The sequence below is a fragment of the Dicentrarchus labrax genome, unplaced genomic scaffold (genome assembly GCF_905237075.1).
Source record: "Dicentrarchus labrax unplaced genomic scaffold, dlabrax2021, whole genome shotgun sequence".
NCBI classification, from domain to species: Eukaryota; Metazoa; Chordata; class Actinopteri; family Moronidae; genus Dicentrarchus; species Dicentrarchus labrax.
The window spans coordinates 9,229,647-9,249,066 of record NW_026136701.1 but is presented as its reverse complement, the minus strand read 5'-3'; the positions used below and the strand labels follow the sequence as shown (position 1 = coordinate 9,249,066).

The 19,420-nt window shown below is 39.6% G+C and overlaps 2 protein-coding genes across 6 annotated transcripts; one reads left to right on the top strand and one right to left on the bottom strand.

Annotated features, from left to right (window-relative positions):
• Positions 1–3,213: 3,213 nt before the first annotated feature.
• On the bottom strand, positions 3,214–6,965 carry LOC127361440 (sorting nexin-16-like). Of its 5 annotated transcripts, none has more exons than XM_051396270.1 (10): positions 6,821–6,965; positions 5,627–5,868; positions 5,208–5,509; positions 4,858–4,944; positions 4,562–4,675; positions 4,313–4,461; positions 4,153–4,222; positions 3,936–4,072; positions 3,653–3,837; positions 3,214–3,494 (listed from the first exon to the last, which is right to left on the bottom strand). In XM_051396270.1, exons 2-10 carry the CDS (start codon positions 5,709–5,711, stop codon positions 3,454–3,456), a joined length of 1,170 nt encoding a protein of 389 aa, XP_051252230.1. In that variant the 5' UTR covers positions 5,712–5,868; positions 6,821–6,965; the 3' UTR covers positions 3,214–3,453. The 5 variants fall into 5 exon arrangements, with proteins under 5 accessions (XP_051252230.1, XP_051252070.1, XP_051252149.1 ...); XM_051396110.1 differs by having other exon boundaries at positions 5,208–5,555; positions 5,649–5,868; XM_051396189.1 differs by having other exon boundaries at positions 5,208–5,555; positions 5,649–5,864; positions 6,821–6,923.
• A 124-nt stretch (positions 6,966–7,089) lies between these two features.
• LOC127355715 (receptor-interacting serine/threonine-protein kinase 2) lies at positions 7,090–18,892 on the top strand. The gene is made up of 11 exons (XM_051387199.1): positions 7,090–7,388; positions 8,614–8,767; positions 9,453–9,608; positions 10,304–10,461; positions 11,323–11,372; positions 11,497–11,658; positions 12,651–12,736; positions 14,797–14,898; positions 15,357–15,453; positions 15,783–15,974; positions 16,112–18,892. The coding sequence occupies exons 1-11, from the start codon at positions 7,144–7,146 to the stop codon at positions 16,513–16,515; spliced, it is 1,806 nt and encodes a 601-aa protein (XP_051243159.1). The 5' UTR covers positions 7,090–7,143; the 3' UTR covers positions 16,516–18,892.
• The last annotated feature ends 528 nt before the right edge of the window (positions 18,893–19,420 follow it).

Genomic DNA, 19,420 nt, shown 5'->3' with positions numbered 1-19,420 from the left:
TTTATGCACTCTGGATCTTTTGAAAAGCGATAATACAGTAACTCACTTTGTGCAAGATTTCATGGAAGGTCTCCTCTCAGTAGACATTTGGAGAAGTAAATACCCAGCTGGAATGGAAAGTGACTTAAGCACATACCGGTCTTGTGAGTGAGTTTCTGGAATATGCAATAAAACAAAACAAAAAATGCAATGACAGGAAACTGTTTTATTCCCACAATCAACACCTTAAATGAGCAAATGATGTTCTCACTGCTGTATATTTCCAGTGAGTTATGAGTTACTGTTGTCTCTAAAATCGTCTTATTGCTCACTCAGCAACATTGTTGGCAAACCACAAAATTATGAGCCATGTTTTCCTCTTTCTCTTTCTCAAATTAAAATTAACACTACAGACCAGTGTGAAAATCTTTGTGACTTTGCGGTTGGTGTTGCAGAGATGTTCACTAAACATAAAAGACAAATATGTTGAATAGTTTTGAAAACCATTGTAATGCTGGATCTCAAACATGGCAGAGAGGGACAACGGCCTCGGAGCCCCACATCTCCATCTCCAAAGCTCCAGGCTCACCGTGTAATGATTAGTTAGTGGTATTTTAATTTATTGCAATTTGTTTGAGACCATGCAGTAAAGCAGAATGTAAACTGATAAGAAGGATTTGTACACAGTCATGGGGCGCTGGGGTGGCCAATATATTATTTCAGCTGGAATCATGCTCACATATCCCTATAAAAACATATGTTTAATAAAATTACACAATAACATAAACTGATTTAAAGATAGCAATCCCTGGGAAACATAGAAGAATGAATACATATGTTTCTGGGGTTCAAGGCAAAATATAATGAATCTGGCATGTATAGTCTGCTGTGTGCACTGCAGGGGCCCACAGGTCAGTTTTGCCCCAAGGACGCCCACTGGGTTTTTAAACCGTGCAAACACACACTCAACAACATCACGCCGTAACCAAAATCACGTGCATCAGTACCTCAGTGGACACACTTATCACCATTAAGAGTGAAGTGACTTTGATGATGTGGGGGTATTTGTATGCTTTGGCATCTGCAAGTTGTGTTCTGGATGTTGCATGAAGATGGAATTGTTGTCCCAAAAACTCCTTCAACACAGCAATAACACCCAAGCTGACAGGAATGAATGTTTCATGGGGCGAAGATGAGCATGTGGCCCAAAACTAAAAACAAATGGTCCGAGCTTCATGTCCCACAATTATTCAGGATTGATAAAGAGTTTTTGCATAGCATGTGCTGCAAAATCTCAGGTACTCTTAAAAGATGGAACCCTGTGGAGTAATCTGTGACGATCCTGTTTCACAGTTGTTAATAGATCTTTGGACCCTGACACGTTTGGCCATAATCTATGGGGGTATTGGAAGTACTTGCATCCCGAGTGACTTTATATTTATGGTTAGTGTTTCTTCTCCCCGGGGTGTTGTTTTTCCTGTGGAACATGTGCCAAATTGCTGATTTCTTAGAAAACTGCAGGAGACAATAAATTGAGATTTAGGATTAAAGATGGAAAACCACTAAATAGTGTTGAATCCTTTAGCGCTGTTTTTTCCCCATTGTGCACTAATGAATAACAGTGAGACAACTGAGTTCCGGACCTTGAGTGGGTTTGGGATTCAGCTCACACAGACACACTTCTGCTGCAGACTGGTTCTCCTCCAAGATTGTGACTACTATCACCGTACTATCGCCTTGTTATAATTTAGTCCAGTAAAGAATACCATCTGTGATCCAGATGTTAACAAAAAGGTAGCTCCACCATTACAATTAGAAACTGTCACTACCAAATGTATTAACAGGTTTTTATAATATACAAACACTAGACAACAACTATATATATACTTCTAACAAAATTACTCATGTTTTTTGATGCTGTTAGGGTTTCTTTACCTAGAGGACAATGACATTGTTTTGCGAGTCACGAGTCAGGTCCAAGTCCTAAACTTTGAATTTCAAGTCTTAAATAAGTAGTTATTTTTGTCTGTCTGCTGGTCTGCACATTTTCCTGCTTGTGCAATACGATTGGCTGCTGTCAGATTTATTTAAAGTCTTGCCAGTTGCTAAGAAGAGGTGATTCGCTACACATTTATTAGTAATATATTATTTAAACTTTGGCCTTGTGGAGTCATTCCGAGTCAATAGGCTCAAGTCAAGTTTTTTGTTGTCAAGTTGAGTCTAAAGTCACCAGCTTCATAACTCGAGTCTCTGTCAAATACAGCAATTTTGGTCATTTTTGGTTGATACAGTCAACACTTCTTACTAGTGCTATAATTGTGCGTTTGCTCTTGTGTAGTTATATTATGAAATATATCAATTTATGTATTAATTGCTTTTAGTCTCCTGTTCATTTGTCACTGGTAAGGTACCATAAGTGCAGATCCTTCAGTTATCAGCCAACTACAGCTTTCAAAAAAACAGCTTTGAAACCCAAAATAATCTTTTTTTTTTTTTATCCCTTTCTATTTTTTTCTTTGCTTTTGATTTGATATATTTTTAATCTTATTTTTCTTTCCGCTGTTTATTACTTTTCATGTCACTATAGCACTGTTAACCTTAGACTTTTTCTTAAATTTTCAATGCTCATTGAGCAGTGTTTTCTTCAAATTGAATGCTTTCATTGTACGATACAAATAAAACCTACAAATGCATTCAGTGTGGCAGTATGAATGGAGCCTGTTTCCAGACGTCTGAGTCTCTGCCCATGTCTGTGATTTATTCAGCGATTAAGTGAAGTGAAACAAAATGGCTCTTCACTCTGATAATGAGGCTTTTTATGAATAAGACTTTGCTTGGATGGGCTCTGACACACTCACACACACACACACACACACACACACACACACACACACACACACACACACACACACACACACACGATTGTTGATTGTAAAGCTCTTATTCCCCTTTGAAGAGGAAAAACATAATCTCAGTCCATTATCAAGGAGCACTGTGTTCAAGGTTTAGAGAGATGTCCTGAGAAAAGAACATCTAGTTCCCATAAGCTCTGATTCAGGTGCAATAGCTTTGCCTTTGGAAATTGTTAATACACTGCCACCTTCTGGTCATAATTATCATTGGCTTTAAAACTCAAGAAATCAGCTTAGTACATTACAAATAAGAAGGTTCATATTTACATTTGAGAGGAGCAGATTGTTCCCTTTTCAAAGAAACATAATACACAGACAAAGCTTGATATCTTGAGGTATTTATGGTCAGTGTTGGGCAGTAACTTACAATAATATAACAGTAATAATAGTACTTTCCCCAGTAACTAGTGGTGTAACTAATACATTTCATTAATGATATTGCAGTAGACAGAAGTCGGTCTGTCCATTATTCTCCACTGAGCTTATGCGTCTGCAGATGCTTCAGAGGAGAAACTGAAAATGTGTCATTGTGGATTTTCTGCTTCGGTTTCACTGATGACCACTAGTAGGCCTCATGACCTTTCATCATCATGACCTTGTCCCCTAGAGTCAAAAAAAAGCACACAGTCTTATAAATTAATGTTTTACATTTTCTAGTTAACATCAGCTGGCAGTTTAAATGTGAAACTTTGGGATGAAACTTTTTTTTCTTGGAGCAGTAACATAAAGAGTAAATGTGGGAGGACTAGAGGGTTGTTTACCTTGTTGTTCCATAGTTTGATTTAAGTATGCTCTGTCATCATCCGCCTCTTCATTTCCATCTGTGTGTTTTTGATCAGATGTGTTCACATCTGTCTCTCCTTCTGTGTGTGTGTAGGTGTCTGTTGTTATCAAAGCTGTTAACTGGCAAATATCCTCAAAGCTCTCAGTAGAAAGTGGCCGGGATCTGTGTAAGAGGAAATCATTTCAATGCATGTATAAATGTATAGAACACAACAGTAAATTCTTTTCTCTATTATTTCTGTGCAAAAGACACATCTTTACTTGACTTTCTTCACCAGGAGCCTGGTGTGGTTTTCCTTCTCCTCCAGTGTCTTCTTTAACATGTCAACGTCTCTCTGATTTTCCAAGAGTTCCCTCTGAAGACGATGGTTAGTCTCCTCCAGAGTCTCACAAAAAGCCTAAACTCAGCACGACAGCCAATGGATTACCAAACACATTTAGCCAGTGAGGCAATATTTTGTGAAGAAAGAGACCTCACCCTACTTTCCTCCAGACTGTCAAAAGGACCTGGCGGGTCAACCAAACACAGAAAGTGTTTGACAGCTTCACTGGGGAGAAAATAGATTATAAACTCCAAATCAAACAAGGTTAAGTGCGATCTCTAAAGGAATCAGACTTGTTAACGCCACAACACCCACCTGCTGATGATGTCTTTGTGTAGCGTTAGGTTCTGCAGGAACGTCTGCAGCCCAATCTGCCTCTCCTCTAGAAACGCTTCATCATAGTTGTCTTTGAACCAGCGCTTAGAAGGCAGGGCTAGGCTAAAACTGGGAAACAGCTCTTTAAGCTGCAGCAAAGCAATGAAGAAAGGGGTTAGAAAACAGAAAAGAAACATGGCAACAATATCAGGGACAGTCAAAAGTGTTCATGGTGCCAAAAGCACTCACAGTGAGGTGTAGACAAGCGGAATTAAGATGAATGTGTTCTGGACTAAATACAATGTTTGGAAGCAGCAAACTGTGTAATCCTGCACATCTGTCCAACAGTTTGGACCCTGTGCTCTGAACATCACGTGGAAAAGAACAAAACAAGTGAGGATTCTTCCTCTCATGATCATTTCAAGTTTTACATGAGGACATATTAGAGGATTGTCATGAAAAAACTGCCCAAACCTCTGTCCATGCACCATGACACTGACTTTTTACTGCTGTTAACTGAAGACCATAACTTACTTGGTTCTCACCTTGTCACTGAGCCTGCTGAAGTCAGTGTATCTTCTGAAGATCACCCAGCTGTCTCCTTGACACCCTGTCACCAGGATCTTATAAACCTACAACACAGAAGCCAACACAAGCACCACAAATAAACTGTAATATCAGAAAGCATCTGCACTTTGTAAGTATCCTCGGAAAATGGGGAGTTTAAAGAGCAGCTTCTGTTGCAAAACACTAGGACACGCTCACATGTGTGACGGATTTTGCTCACATACACACACAAACACACACACACACACACACACTAGTTATATGTAAACAAGAGTCATATGATGCCCGTATGACAATCTGAAAACACAAAGGCCTGTTAACTCCTTACAGTGAACTTGGCCCTCTCGTCTAGGATCTCGAAGCCCAGCAGTGTCGGGGTGATGGGCCTCTCTGTCCACCCATCACCCTCCAGCAGAGTGGAGGACCCATCCAACAGGTCTCCTCTGGGTCTACACCAGGAGTCATCTGGGGTTAGAGCCCCAGCTGCAGCACCCCACGGTCCAACTCCTCTCACCGAGGAAATACTTCCTGGATACGAGGGCTCAGAGTTTATGGATGAAGCAGTATGTATTGGAGACCCCCTCTTGGTCCAAGACCTGTACGCTCCAGTCCAGTTCACGGGGACTGGGACTGGAACAAAGGGGACAGCCATCTGTGGTGGTCCTGACCTGGTGAGCTTTTGGTTCCGTTAACAAGAAAGAGTAAATTCATATAACCCACAAAGACAGAGTGTAGTAAACTACTCACACCAGCAATTTCTGTTCCTTGCCTGAGCTGTGTGGGGGATGTTTTGCTGACAGTCTTGCTGGATCATCAAAAGCCCAAGGCACATTGTGTGAGATCCACGTAAGCAGCAGTTAAAACGTGGTGGTAACTGATTTGTGGACACTCTCGGATTCACAAGGGTTTCAGATTACAAGAGACACTGCAAACATGTGCTTAAGTGTGTGTCATAAAAGTATGTTGGCCATCCCCCAAGAGATCCCTTCCTGTTTCGATAGAACACAAACAACAAACCTACAATGAAACGTCATAAAGCAAACAAATGTCTAGTAATAATATTTTGATTGGAGATGTATTAAATCAGGACCTTTTATGATACAATTGTAAATAGTGATATATAAGAATAAGAAGAATAAGGCAAGAATAAGGTTATTAGAACAGTATATAGGCACTGTTTGGATTGCCCTTAGTAATACTGTATATATTTAATATAAGCCTAATGGTATTTGGTATTTATTTATTGTTTATTCTTCTATGATGAAATTATATTACCCCACAGAATTACTGTGACATTCTTAGGATTTCTAGTTTTACTATAGCCAATGGTTGTTTCTGCACTTCTGATTTACTTAAATATTTGATTCTATTCTATCTATCTATATTATGTTTGTCTTATCTGCATGGACTATTTCATTATAATTGTGTGCTTCTGGTCTATATTGTATACATTTTATCAGTGTATTTTTTATTTATTTTTTTACTATTGCTAAAAGTAGCTTGTAGAGATGTGAGGCTTAACTTTAATAGCATGAAGTTTTTACACTTTGAGATGTATTCACACATGGCATCAACAATATCTCTGAGGGAAAACCCCACGTTTGGGAAATGCCCAACATTTAGAAAACCCCGTTATTACGAGTTAGGCTCAGAGGACGGCTTTGTTCAAATGAAACTGAAACAAAAAACTGAATTTGAAGCCTAAACAACGTAGTTATTCAAACGACCTATACATACTCCATCATCACATTTAGACCTGGCCCTGTCTGTAGGTCATCTCTGATACAGGAACTTCTGTACGTGCTCACTGGTCTGTTTGGAAAATCAGCACCACAATAAAATAAAGTTCAGCTCAACTGTCAGCAGTCAAACCACCTACGGCTTTGAACGCATCTCGCACAAAACCCGGAAGCGTGTCGTCATTAGCAACAACAAACCCACCTGCCTGAATGACACGGAGCTCCGCGGCTCGCTGTTGTTGTGTCTCTTGGACTCAGTGACAGCTGCTTACATGAAGCCTGGCAGCATACCGTGAGTAAACGGGCACATGGACGCGCGTAAGTTACGTTAAACTCTCGTCGTCAGGGTGCACGGAGTTGTTCGTCAGCCAACCGAGGAACCGTTTATCGGTTTCTTTTAGCTACATTCACGTTAGCTGAGCTTGCTAGCAGTCAGCGACAATATGACATGCCTTTAAGAGAGAGCTCTTCCTCATTGCGTTTACCAAAAAGGGGCAGTTCTGCTTTCAGTGGCTCACTTCGTGGATGATAAATCCTCACAGACTTCCCGTTAAAGGCTCACTAACTGCTATGGAGCCGTCCGCGGCTATGGGCTGTGTGAACATTGGCAGTCTGACCAGCACCTTGCCGGTGATCCCCTACCAGAAGCTGACAGACCTCTACTACCTGAGCAGGGGGGGCTTCGGCACCGTGTTCAAGGCACAGCACTCCGACTGGAGGACCACTGTGGCCATCAAGTGCCTGAAACTCGACTGTCCTGTTGGAGAAAGGTACCCTGTGTGGATGTGGTCGCCTCATTTTACAATTTAGGCCATGCACACTGTTTGGAAGACGTTTAAACAGCCGTCAATGTAAAGATAGATGCACTTTGAATTGTTTTATTCCAGTGAGATGTTACAGAAAATGTCAGCAGCTACTGTACACTGACAGACAACTGGTTCAGGTGGAAGTCACGTGAATCTGATGTTTTCATAGTGTTGCAGGTGTTGTTTCATTGCTCTGTCTGTATGTGTGTCTGGATGACATTGAACTCAAATCCACACATTTATAGATCATTTCATCTTTTGGGGTGCATTTTAATTTTGAGAGTGCTGTCGCTCCCTTACTCCACTGTGTAAGGATGGAAAGTTTATCTCACAGAGCTCCCTGTACAACAACAATGGACAAACAGCTACTGTAGTTTTCAGGCAGTTATTTATATTCCCATTTTTTTTTTAAAAACACAACAATATTTTTTGATAATGATTCATTAAATGTGGTTGATACAGAATAGTGTTAGCTATTTAATGAACAGGATGTTTCATGGTTGTAAGGTCAGTGCTCTACGGTAGGCAAACTATGTAACTCAAACACTGTTGCTAAGTTATCTTAAACATATCTTGGTGTTGTACTTTTTTTTCTCTATCAGCCAACATATATTCCAATATTGATATATTGGCTAATATCAGCTGGTATATTGGCTTGGCTCAATAATCCCTCAGGCTTTAATTGGTCCTGTTGTTGTTGCATCATTGCTTTCTCTTTGAACCAGCTGCCGGGTTGGTTCATTCAGTTCAGTTCAATTGAATAAGGCTTTACTGGCATAACGTCTGACATGTGTAGTAATTCTTACATATTTTGTGAACAGCGACCCATTACTCCCCTGTGTAATGATGCAGTGACAATTTGGGATGGACAATAACTTTTAGTTATTTTTTCAGCAAATATAAAGAAGTTGTTGGCCTTACCTAACACATAACAGTGGGTCACAGGTCACTGCTTCAAGCATCAGTTTGATAGTTTCACTAGTTAACTAAGTTAATATCCAGATTAATATTCTGGTAATGATTTCAACCAAATCACCTAGCCCACATAGCAGTCACCTTCAGACATTCATTCCTGCGGCATGCTTCCTGTTAATCTGTGTAAACCAGAAACACTTCAGATGTCATCACTTTTTGGAATTTCTGTCACTGTCTGAGAATAAAGACTGACTGATCTCCGGCTGTGTTTCAGAGAGAGGAACTGCCTGCTGAAGGAGGCAGAGGTGCTCCACAAGGCCAGGTTCAACTACATCATCCAGATCTTTGGCATCTGCAATGAGCCCGAGTTCTTCTGCATAGTCACAGAGTTTATGAGCAATGGCTCTCTGGACCTGTTGCTCCACGAGGTAGTTCAGTGTTATCAATCATTATAACACCAAGAGCTGTTCATTCTAGTCCTCACATAATAATCCAAGGCTCAATCTTAAGGAATTAAATGGATTAGGATTTAAAAAGACAGCAGCTTTCCTTAAGGCTTTATTGTCTAATATGTAACTAAATGGAAACAAAAAGTGGTTTGATTTGACTTATTCAGTATTGAACCACATAAAATAAAGTTGTATGTGTTATCCAATGACACAGTCACAGATATATTAAGAATACCTTAAACACTCTGTAGTTCTTGTTTTTCCACTTTTGTTGCCAAAATGGCTTGCGTGAAAGAGTCTTTGTGCTCTTTGGCAGGTTGCTCCATATCTAGCTCTGTCACCTTTATGAATCACTCATCATGTGCCTGTATGCCATTGAATTCCTGCCTGTAAGACGGCAAAACTGAAAGTTGGACATGATGACACTTTGAAACAAGTAGGGCAACAGACACACAGGAAAGCAGACAAATATAGTTAAGGGAAATTCCTACTTGTATTGGGGTTGTACATTTTCTAACCCTTTATTATTTTATGGTCTTTCATAGCTTTGGTTTATAGTCTAAATAAAGCTGAACACATCCTTTCCCTCTGCACTTGTCTAAACACATGTTCTATTGACACTTTTATTGATATTTCTTTACCTGTCTGTTGTCTCTGCCTACAGAAGGACATGTACCCTGGGCTTGCCTGGCCTTTGCGACTCAGGATTCTGTATGAAATTGCCCTGGGGGTTAACTTCCTTCACAACATGAACCCACCGCTCCTACATCATGACCTAAAGACACAGAACATACTGTTGGATGGGGAATTTCATGTGAAGGTATGTGTGCCAGTGGGAAATTGTTACAGGATGAACTGTACGTGAATATGAAAACAAATGTTTTAGTATATTAGAGTGCGGTTGTCTACTCATGTTACTTTCATTATTACAGTGTGTGTGAGTGTGTGTGTGTGTGTATGGTAACATATTATCTCACATGTTCAGTGAATTTCCATGTTGACCAACAGGAACCATATTTTACTGTGAGAGCTGAAACAATTATTCGACAGAAATAAATCAGCTTATTAATCAATAAACTATTTTGATGGTCTTTTCAGTCATTGTTCAAGTAAAATGACACCAATTCTCTGGTTTTAGGTTCTCAAATGCAAGGATTTGCTTCTTTACTTTGTCATATATGACAGTAAACTGAATATCTCTGGGATTTATACTATTGGTCTGTTAAAATAAGAAGTATGAAGATGGGCTCTGGGAAATAACAATAGGAATTTTCACGTTTTTCACAAATTTAAACAAAATTATTAATCAAGAAGATAATCAGCAATCGATAATGAAAATAATTGTTAGTAGGGACCCTAATTAGTCTACCCTTTATCTTGTAGAAAAAATGCAGCTTCAAAAACAAAGAAAGTGAGTCACTATTATGCAGAAACAGGACAATAGCGGAAGTTTTCGGAGACCCGATCAGCTGTCATGTTAAAAAACTTTAACTTTAACTTTAAAAACCTTTTCAGATTGCAGACTTCGGCCTTTCAAAGTGGCGGCAGCTGTCCGTCAGTAAAGGCTCAGGGTCCAAGCCCACAGAAATGGGGGGCACAGTGATCTACATGCCCCCTGAGAGGTACGAGCCATCCAAGAGCCGCCGGGCCGATGTGAAACATGATATGTACAGGTGAGACACCGCAGCCCAATAACTAGTAATTAGAAATAATTTTTATCCTTAACATGAGTTCAGAGTTATTACAGTTCAGTATTTTTCATTGTTTTTAATTCAGTGTAGTTTCCAGAGTGGGTTTGTTTGTTTCATTTTCTTTTTTCTTTTTTAAAAATGTTTAGTTTAGTTTTTATTAGTTATTTTTAGATTATAATATGTGGGGTGTTGAAAACACATTGACTCACAGTCATTCAGACATTTTAGTAAGCTATAATTACCCCGCAGTTTTATCTACATATGTTTTAAGTATATGATGTTCAGTTGCTCAGTGGTCAGATTATTGGGCAGAATTTGTGTATGGATGAACTCTTGATGACTTTATTGCACTATTTAAAAACTCTGATAGAGTAAATATTTACTCTGATAATGTTTACTGTAATAGAGTAAATATTTACTCTGATAATGTTTACTGTGATAGAGTAAGTATTTGAGAGTAAATATTTGCCCTATATTTGATATCAGCACAAGGTTTTCCTGACTTACAAGGTGAGACAATGTGCCAGCATCGGGTTGGATTGTTAGCATACTAAAACTGTCGTGCCGGGAAATGGTCCGATTCCAGGAATCTGCCAGAGAGAGGGAGTGGTGACTATTACAAAATAAGTTTAAAAAACGTCTGATGAATCCACTTTCCTTTGTGGCTTAATGTGAATCTTTTGTGGATTGTGGCTGATGCAGTCTCTCAAGCTCTTCCTCAAAGCAGCCGCTCTGGTTAGCTGGTTGTAAAGTCCCCCAGCCCTGGAGGGGAATACCAGTCGAACAGAATGATGTAACTCTAATTTCCCTTAACTGATTCTCTGCATGGTGTTTATATTGTAGCTATGCCATCATTATGTGGGAAGTGCTGTCCAGGCAGATTCCGTTTGAAGGTAAATTTCTTAATTATATCACACTTGATTTGTCACTCTCGTTCTGTTCAGTTGCTCTCGGCGTTTGAGCTTTCGTGGTGCTTCCTGACTAACCACTGATTTATGTGTGTGTTTGTGTGGTCAGAGGTGACCAACCCCATGCAGATCATGTTTAGTGTGCTTCGTGGGATGCGTCCTGATACGAGTCTGGACAGTCTGCCCGCTGACATCCCCAGCAGAGAAACCCTTATTTGTTTAATGACCTGCGGCTGGACCTCTAACCCTGATGAACGCCCTTCCTTCCTCAGTAAGCTCACACAGGAATTCATTTCTGGCAGAGGATTACAGATTCCACCCTCTCAAATGATTGCACTGTATCGGTTTGACCTTTGTCTCAGTTCGGGATCACATCAGTCTTCATGTTGGGTAATAGGCAAATTCTCCTGGTCAGTGGTGAGTTTAGTGGCAAAGTATCAGCTTCCTGTCATATCACTGAACTCTTTTTGTAAACAAGAACAAAACCTGTTCCTCATTCACTTCAGGACAGCAAATGGTAAAGCTGAAAACCTGACAAAATGTTGATATTTTAAGCTTTGATGACATGATAAAAATGTGGTTAAGACAAAATAAAACTACAGTATAATACAAATTCAGAGTCAAAATACTCAAGATTGATTGCTGCATGTCACTTTAACTACTCTTTATAACCAAAACTGATCAAATCAAAGCCACTTTTTGAAATTCAGAAGATAGAGCAGATTCATGAATGTGGTTCTTTTTTCCATTCAGTCATTTCATTCAGACATTTATAGAAATGTTTCATCTCATTCCCAAATCATGGACAGTACCTACTTACTGACACATGTCAAGACAATAATCGTTGTCAATTACAGGACAAAAAACTGAGTGCACTTTATCTTCTTTCTTTCTTTCATTCTCTCTCTCTCTCTCTCTCTCTCTCTCTCTCTCTCTCTCTCTCTCTCTCTCTCTCTCTCTCTCTCTCTCTCTTACACACACAAACTGCAGAGTCACTGCATCACAGTTACAATACATACTGCAGCATACGTGACGGAAAGAATGAAGGGCTTGATCATCATTGTCATCATTTTCTTGCAGTAAATGTGCTGAAACCATAAAACTCAACTTGAGTCACCAGTGACTACACCCCCAGTTAAGGGAGTTATGGCAAACAAATCACAAAAAAAGTGACACCAGTTAAAGCTGTTTTTATCCTTTATTGTTAGTTGATCTCATAGTGTGATGTACCGTTAAGGTGTGATGTGTTTACTGCCATTTCAGAGTGTTTGATTGAGCTGGAGCCCATGGTGAGGAAGTTTGAAGAAATTGACTTCCTGGAGGCCGTGTTGGAGATCAAGAGGTCAAAGGTCAGTCAGAAGACAGTTAAAAGTGATTAAACATACAATATGTAATTGCTGCCACTAGAGGCATTATGAAGAAGCGTGGAATCACGGGAGTTGTCTTCACCATCAGTGCCGCCGTTGGAAGCAGCGTCTCCTGGTTAGTTTTCCTTCAGTGTTCATTGTTCAGGAGGTTTTTACTGGGAGCGGAATCATCCGCAGAGGTCTCCTCCTCTCCAAAACAAACAGACCCACTGACTCAAACAAGTAAAAACACTGAATAAAGCAGTTTCAACTTAAAAACGTGTTTCAGTTGCTGTTTGGTGGACAAAGGACGCCTTGAAGTGTTGTAACTGCCGCTAACATTAGCTCAGCCCGTTTCTACCTTAAGATCCAGTGACTAAAGTCCTTCATCCAGTTAAAATATGTAGTTAAAAACAAATAACGAAGATCTAAAAAGTGTATCAAAAATCCAGCCTTAAAACTGGAAAGTCTGTTTATGACAGATTCTGGCAGACAACACCAACACCAACGCATGCGCAAAGGGGACATGAAGGGATATTTGACCAACATTCAAAACAACATGTTTTTTTTAGAAGGAGAAAAAGCCAGAAACTATTCCTTGCTGGTTTTAGTTTCAAAACCAGCGAGGAATAGTTTCTGGCTTTTAGGGTTTTACTTGGTAAACGAACAACCAGTTCCTCTTCACTTGGCTAATTTACCACCTCACATTACAGAAGCAGTTTTATCTCTCAGCTTATACTGTAGGTGTTCCCTTTTACTGAACACTCAGCTGCTCCACAGCAACTGTTGGCTGTATGGGGAAGGTCAAAGCAGTAAACGTGTGTATTTCTGTAAGTGAACAGAACTGAACAAAGAAAACAAAACTCACGTTCTTAGTTGGTTTTCCTTGGAAACAATGATTATTACACCGCCTGAGGACCTTGTCTCGGTGGTGTTAGGTAATAATAAACTGCCTATATAGATGAAGAAAGGAATCTCCCTGTTCCTAAATACATTGTTACTTCACAGCTAATGCTGAATACTTAATGTGAAGGTCACATGTTAACTGTGTGTAATTTGGGACAATTTGAATTGTACTGTGACTAAGAGAGGATGACAGGTCAAAATGTTTACTTCATAGTTTCCCCTGAACATATCCTTCCTCTTTTCTTTGTGTGTATGTGTGTGCACATGAGTGAGACTACGGTTTCCAGTTTTCAGTACTTAAAACTGTTAGTTGTAAGTTTTTTACCATACTCTGTAAGTACAATTCTCAGCTGATCATAGTTAAAAATATAGTTAGATTTTTCTCTTGTTTACAGACATTACTGATGGAAACAAGCCTTAAACGACAATGGAAAACATTAATATTAATATTAAGTTGGGGTGTATTGTGTGTTATTTTGTAGTGCTTGTGTTTATGAGATGTTTCACATAAGAGCACAGACCCCTTATTTGAGATGATTTTATCTTAAGGAATCCCTCTGAGCAAATTTTCTATTTTTAGGTTTCAAGATTAGATAAGTCTTCATACTGATCAAACTTGGATCACTATAAATTACAACCCACTCTCTGTTGGTCCCCAAAGTCCAGTTTACCACTGTATTAAAACACCTGTCAGTCAATTTGGGAGTAATAGCACCTTCTTGTTGTGTTTTAATTGTTTATGCTAGTAATAAATAGTCTCGACATATTACTTATAGCTGATAGGAACAAGTGGTCTTTGGTGTACAGCTTTAAATTCAGATATACAGGAGGGCCCTTCAGTACGAGCAACACTTGAAGCCAGCAAGGCAAAATGTAGGAACTAGTGTAGTGAATATTTTAGTGTGTGGTCAGATACATGAAACCACCTCCACAAGCTGTTTTACTTAGTTTAGTAATTTCTTCTGCTTTTGTAAATCTAAAGAATACGTTCACTTGTGTGTTGTGCGGTCGGTGTTTTCTTGTATTTGAGGGTTTGTAAATTTGTGTTTTTTGGCTTTGGCATATTTGATTGGACATTTTCTTAACATTTTATTTTTCTCTGCTTTTCTTCGCTGTCAGTATGACTCATTCCCGCCTTTTTCTGTCTTCCTCTTCAGTTAAGGCGGGGATCAGGCTGTTGTTCAGCCCGGTCAATGTGTGAGAAGAGGAGTGAGGAGGGACCCTTGAACATGCTGAAGGACAGGCCCAGCCCCTGGCCGGTAGGTAGCTGAAATGTCTGGAAAAATCCGGACAAAGTCTAAAACATAAACAGTGATAATTGGGGATGCACTTCTACATTTAAGCCTTATGTGGTTTTGTGTTGGTGTTATCAAAGGTCGAATGTGTAACATGGAGAATCTGTTGGCAGAAATAATATATAATATTCATACCTATGCTTTCATTAGTGTATAATATCCTGAAAACTAGAATCATTATAGTTTTGTTATCTTAGAATGAGTCTTTTATATTGACATCCATGGAGTCTGCCATGTTTTTGCAGTAGCTCTAAACAGACAAACCAAACACTGGCTCTAGGTAGGGTGTATAGTAGCCATCACAATTTCTCCTTTGCGGTTGCAAGTGGAGGGTGAAGTGAGGGAGATGCCACTAAATCCTACACACTGGACCTTTAATGTCTGTGTGGAAATGTAAATTAAACATCACTGTTCTGCCACAGGAGAGCTCCACCTCAGGCTCCGGCTCTTGTTCCTCCCAGGACACAGACATATCTCTACCAGGCCCCCTCACTGTCAGCAATGTGGCACCCTCTAAAGGTAATTGTAACAGAACTTTATATTGGTATCACTGAACGAGTGGCTCTGCTGCTGTGAGCCAGAGAGTATTTCCTCTAAAATAATAAAATAAAAATAATAATTTTAATGCATTGGCATTGACTAGATCATAAGAGCATAGATAAGATCAGATATAAAACAAAGCACACACACACATACATATATATATATATGTGTGTGTGTGTGCTTTGTTATATATATGTGTGTGTGTGTGTGTGTGTGTGTGTGTGTGTGTGTGTGTGTATATATAATATAAGCTTTGTTCGCCATGTGGGTACATCACACCTCTTCTTCTACTTTTTCTGATGTAGAGGGGCTTCCAGTGTCATTCTTAGCTCATACTCTGGAGCCTCCTGAGTCTTTGAAGGATCACAACAATCTGAACGACCAGATTGCCAGACCCATAAATGATTTGAACAAAACCATCGAAACAGGCCAGCACGTCACTGATTACGAGACACGGTTGAATAACGTTACCCTCAAGCCGCAGCCTCAGCAACAAGGTATTAGCAGTTAAAGCATAATGGATGAAACGGATGATGATGATGATGTTGATGACGATGATAATAATAATAATAATATATTTCTCAAATGCTAACATTTACAACCGATCACACCTCTCCCTCCTCACTTGCAACAGATTGCTCTCCTCCCTTGCGGCACTCTCCTCCCTTGCGGCACTCCCCTCCCTTACAAGGCCCAATCGCCCAGTGGATTGCAACGCGGCGCGAGGATATCATCTCCCAGATGACAGAGGCCTGTCTGAACCAGAGCTTGGACGCCCTGCTTGCCCGCTCCATGCTGATGCGAGAGGATTATGAACTGGTGATGAACCAGGCCACGCGCACCGCCAAGGTCCGTCGGCTCCTGGACAACTGTCACCGGCACAACGAAGACTTCTGTCGCATCGTCGTCCGCAAGCTGCATGACAACAAGCAGATGGGCCTTCAGCCGTATCCGGCTGAAATCAGCTCGCCTACCACAGCCCTGCAGCCCAGCGCTCCGCCGCTTTCCATCTCCTACAATATCCCCAGGATCATGTAGCATCAATTACGGCCAAACGATAAACAATCCAGATTATAAACTTATAGACCAACTTTACACTACACTTACTGTTCCGTTGTCATCAGGATGGTCTACATGGTTCTCATTCGTCTTTCCCTCAGTGAGACTAAGGAACAGCTGGTTGAGCAAAATGAGTCACAGGTACAAAACTAATGGCTTTGAAATTAAATTCCACTCATCAACTAGAGACAAAAGGTTTTATTCTGTATAATCAGAATCAAAAGATTTTGACTGAATCAGTGATTTTATTTAACAATGTTATGGATTTAATGAGGTGATTTATTTATAGTCCCATTCATTCATTCATTCATTTTGAGTGAATGCAGGGTCTCTTTCCTCTCTCTGTTTGGTACATTATGCTTTTGTCTGCAAAGCTCAGTTACCATTCTCTAAAAAAACCCAATTATGTAGCCCTGTGTGTGTGCGTCTGTGTGTGTGCGTGTGTGTGTGAGAGTGTGAGTGAAGCCTTATTTGTAGAATGCAAACATCCTCAATACACTCTGAGTAAGTGACAGGAGGACTGTTAACATGCTGGTAAACGTGCATTAAGTCTTTGTATTGAAGCAAATGACTTACATTAAGTGAGACAATGTATAGACAAGTGTTGTGCAAGGATGAGCTATTGATAGCAATCTAACTATGTGGTCTATGAGTTGTGATTTTGGTAGACTGTGTTCATGTCATCATGGAAAGTTTTTTTTTTCCCTCCGCTTTTTTTACTGCTGAGCTAAAGAGAGTCACTGGGACGTAGAGTAAAGAGGAAGCTGAGATTGTAATATAACACCCAGAATGAGCGGGATGCGTGTGTCTGCATGTCTGTCTAGATTCAAAGGGGACCAAAGTAATCTGCCCTCGGATTTCTTTTGGTGTCCTCAATAGTGGCCTCACCTCTCAGTATTCTTAATAACACTTCAGACTAGTTCGATTTTGCACATTTAAAGTTTATCCATGGGCTCTGAGCTACGATTGAAAAATAAAGGTCACATTTTTGATCGTACTCAGCTTCTCAACAGAAGCATAAGACAACTGCAACATGTGAACGGAGAAGATTAAACCTGCTCTGCTTGTAGCAAACCTTTAGTTTACCTTCTGTATGAAGTTTAAACCGTCACTCTGCTCAGTTTGTCACTCTTGACTTATACAACTTTTTCTACTCTAGCTGTGCTTCCTAATCTTCTCACAACACCTGTTTATAAAATAACTCATAAAGACAGTAGCACCAGTATTCACCAGTGTATAAATAGGAGTAGCCGCCGGGTTTGTTGTTGCGTCATTCATACATACATACAGCATTATGTTCTTTGTGCCAAACAAAGTTCAGAAACAAAATTATTTTTATGGTACAGTTATTACTTTCAGTCCTCTTTACAGCTTGTGTGTAAATGTGTGTGTGTGTGGAATAAGACTGCAGCTAATGATTATCATTGATTAACTGGACAATTATTGTCTTGTTTTCGGGTCTTAAAAATGTCCACTCTTTCCCAGAGACCAAAGTGACATTTTCAATTTGTTTGATTTGCTGATCAGCAGTCCAAAACCCAAATATGTTTAATTTACTGTCATAGAACCAACTAACATTCACATTTGAGATACTGGAACCAGTGAATTTTTTGATTAATCGTTTCATACCTGAGTGTATGTTGTGTATGTGCATTTAATTTCACATTAAGGGCCTTTCTGTCTTACTGTCACTGCTTCCACTTCCACAAATGGGTGCTTTAAATTAATGTAGCTGTGGCGTTTACTGCCTGTACCTGATCTCTAAAGAATAACCTTTGTTTTGTTGACTTTTATCTAAGTAAATGCACTTCATCCTTTTTATTATGTGGATACATATGTTACCCACCATTATGTCAATGATAATAAGTAAATTGCTGTTCAATAAAGGATGTACATCATTCTTAGTGACAGCAGATCTTACTCAGTGGTATTATGTCATTTAAATGACAACAGGAAGGCCAAGCAAGGTCGATATGCTTCCATAATGTTGGACTTTTACCTTGTCTTTGATAACTGTGCCTCATATTCTGCTTTGGTCTCAACTATAGTAATGTGCAAAAGCCTTTTACACACATATCAAGCAAAGTTGAGTAAAATGGTACAGATTTGATAGCCTAAATATGTTGTAACATATTTTGTACTGTAGATGTTAAGTGATGATTTTAAATTCATAGAATTGCCTTCTGCAAAATACCGGCCTGATTTAGAGCCCGTCATTATCACTGTTAGTTGATCAAACAATAATATAATGTGTTACATAAAGTTCAGTTGATGTGTAACTGTGGTTTCAACAGAAACTAGGATTTTTCATAAACTGTATCAAACTCTTCAATAAAATAGGTTCTGTTTGTACTAATTTCTCCTTTTTTCTGTATTTCTTTAAATGTAACATTAATCCAAGGACAGTATTTATTAGCACAGTTAGCTCATATACTGTTATCATCTATATGAAGCTGCTGATTTAAATGCCAAAAACTAAGGGGGTCTATGTTTAGCCAAAGCCATGGATTACTGAACAGGCCTACCGGGGACAGGCTCAGGGATCCCCTGGGCTTCACCTGCTAAATGTTACTGACAGAGACACCTAACTGCTACAAAGTGACCACAAAGAGATACAAAGCAACTACAGGGAGACATAAAACAGACACAAAAAGTCTCAAAACTGCCAGAAAAAGCCACACAGAACAACCACAAGGAGATGCAAAGACTGCGAAGCATTGTAAAAATGACCATAAAGAGACACAAAACAACCACAGACAAATACAAACAACCACAAAGGGATGGAAAATGATCTCAAAATAACACCCAGAATGAGTGTGTCTGCATGTGTGTGTAGATTAAAAGTGGACCAAAGTAATGTGCCCTCTGATTTCTTTTCGTCTCC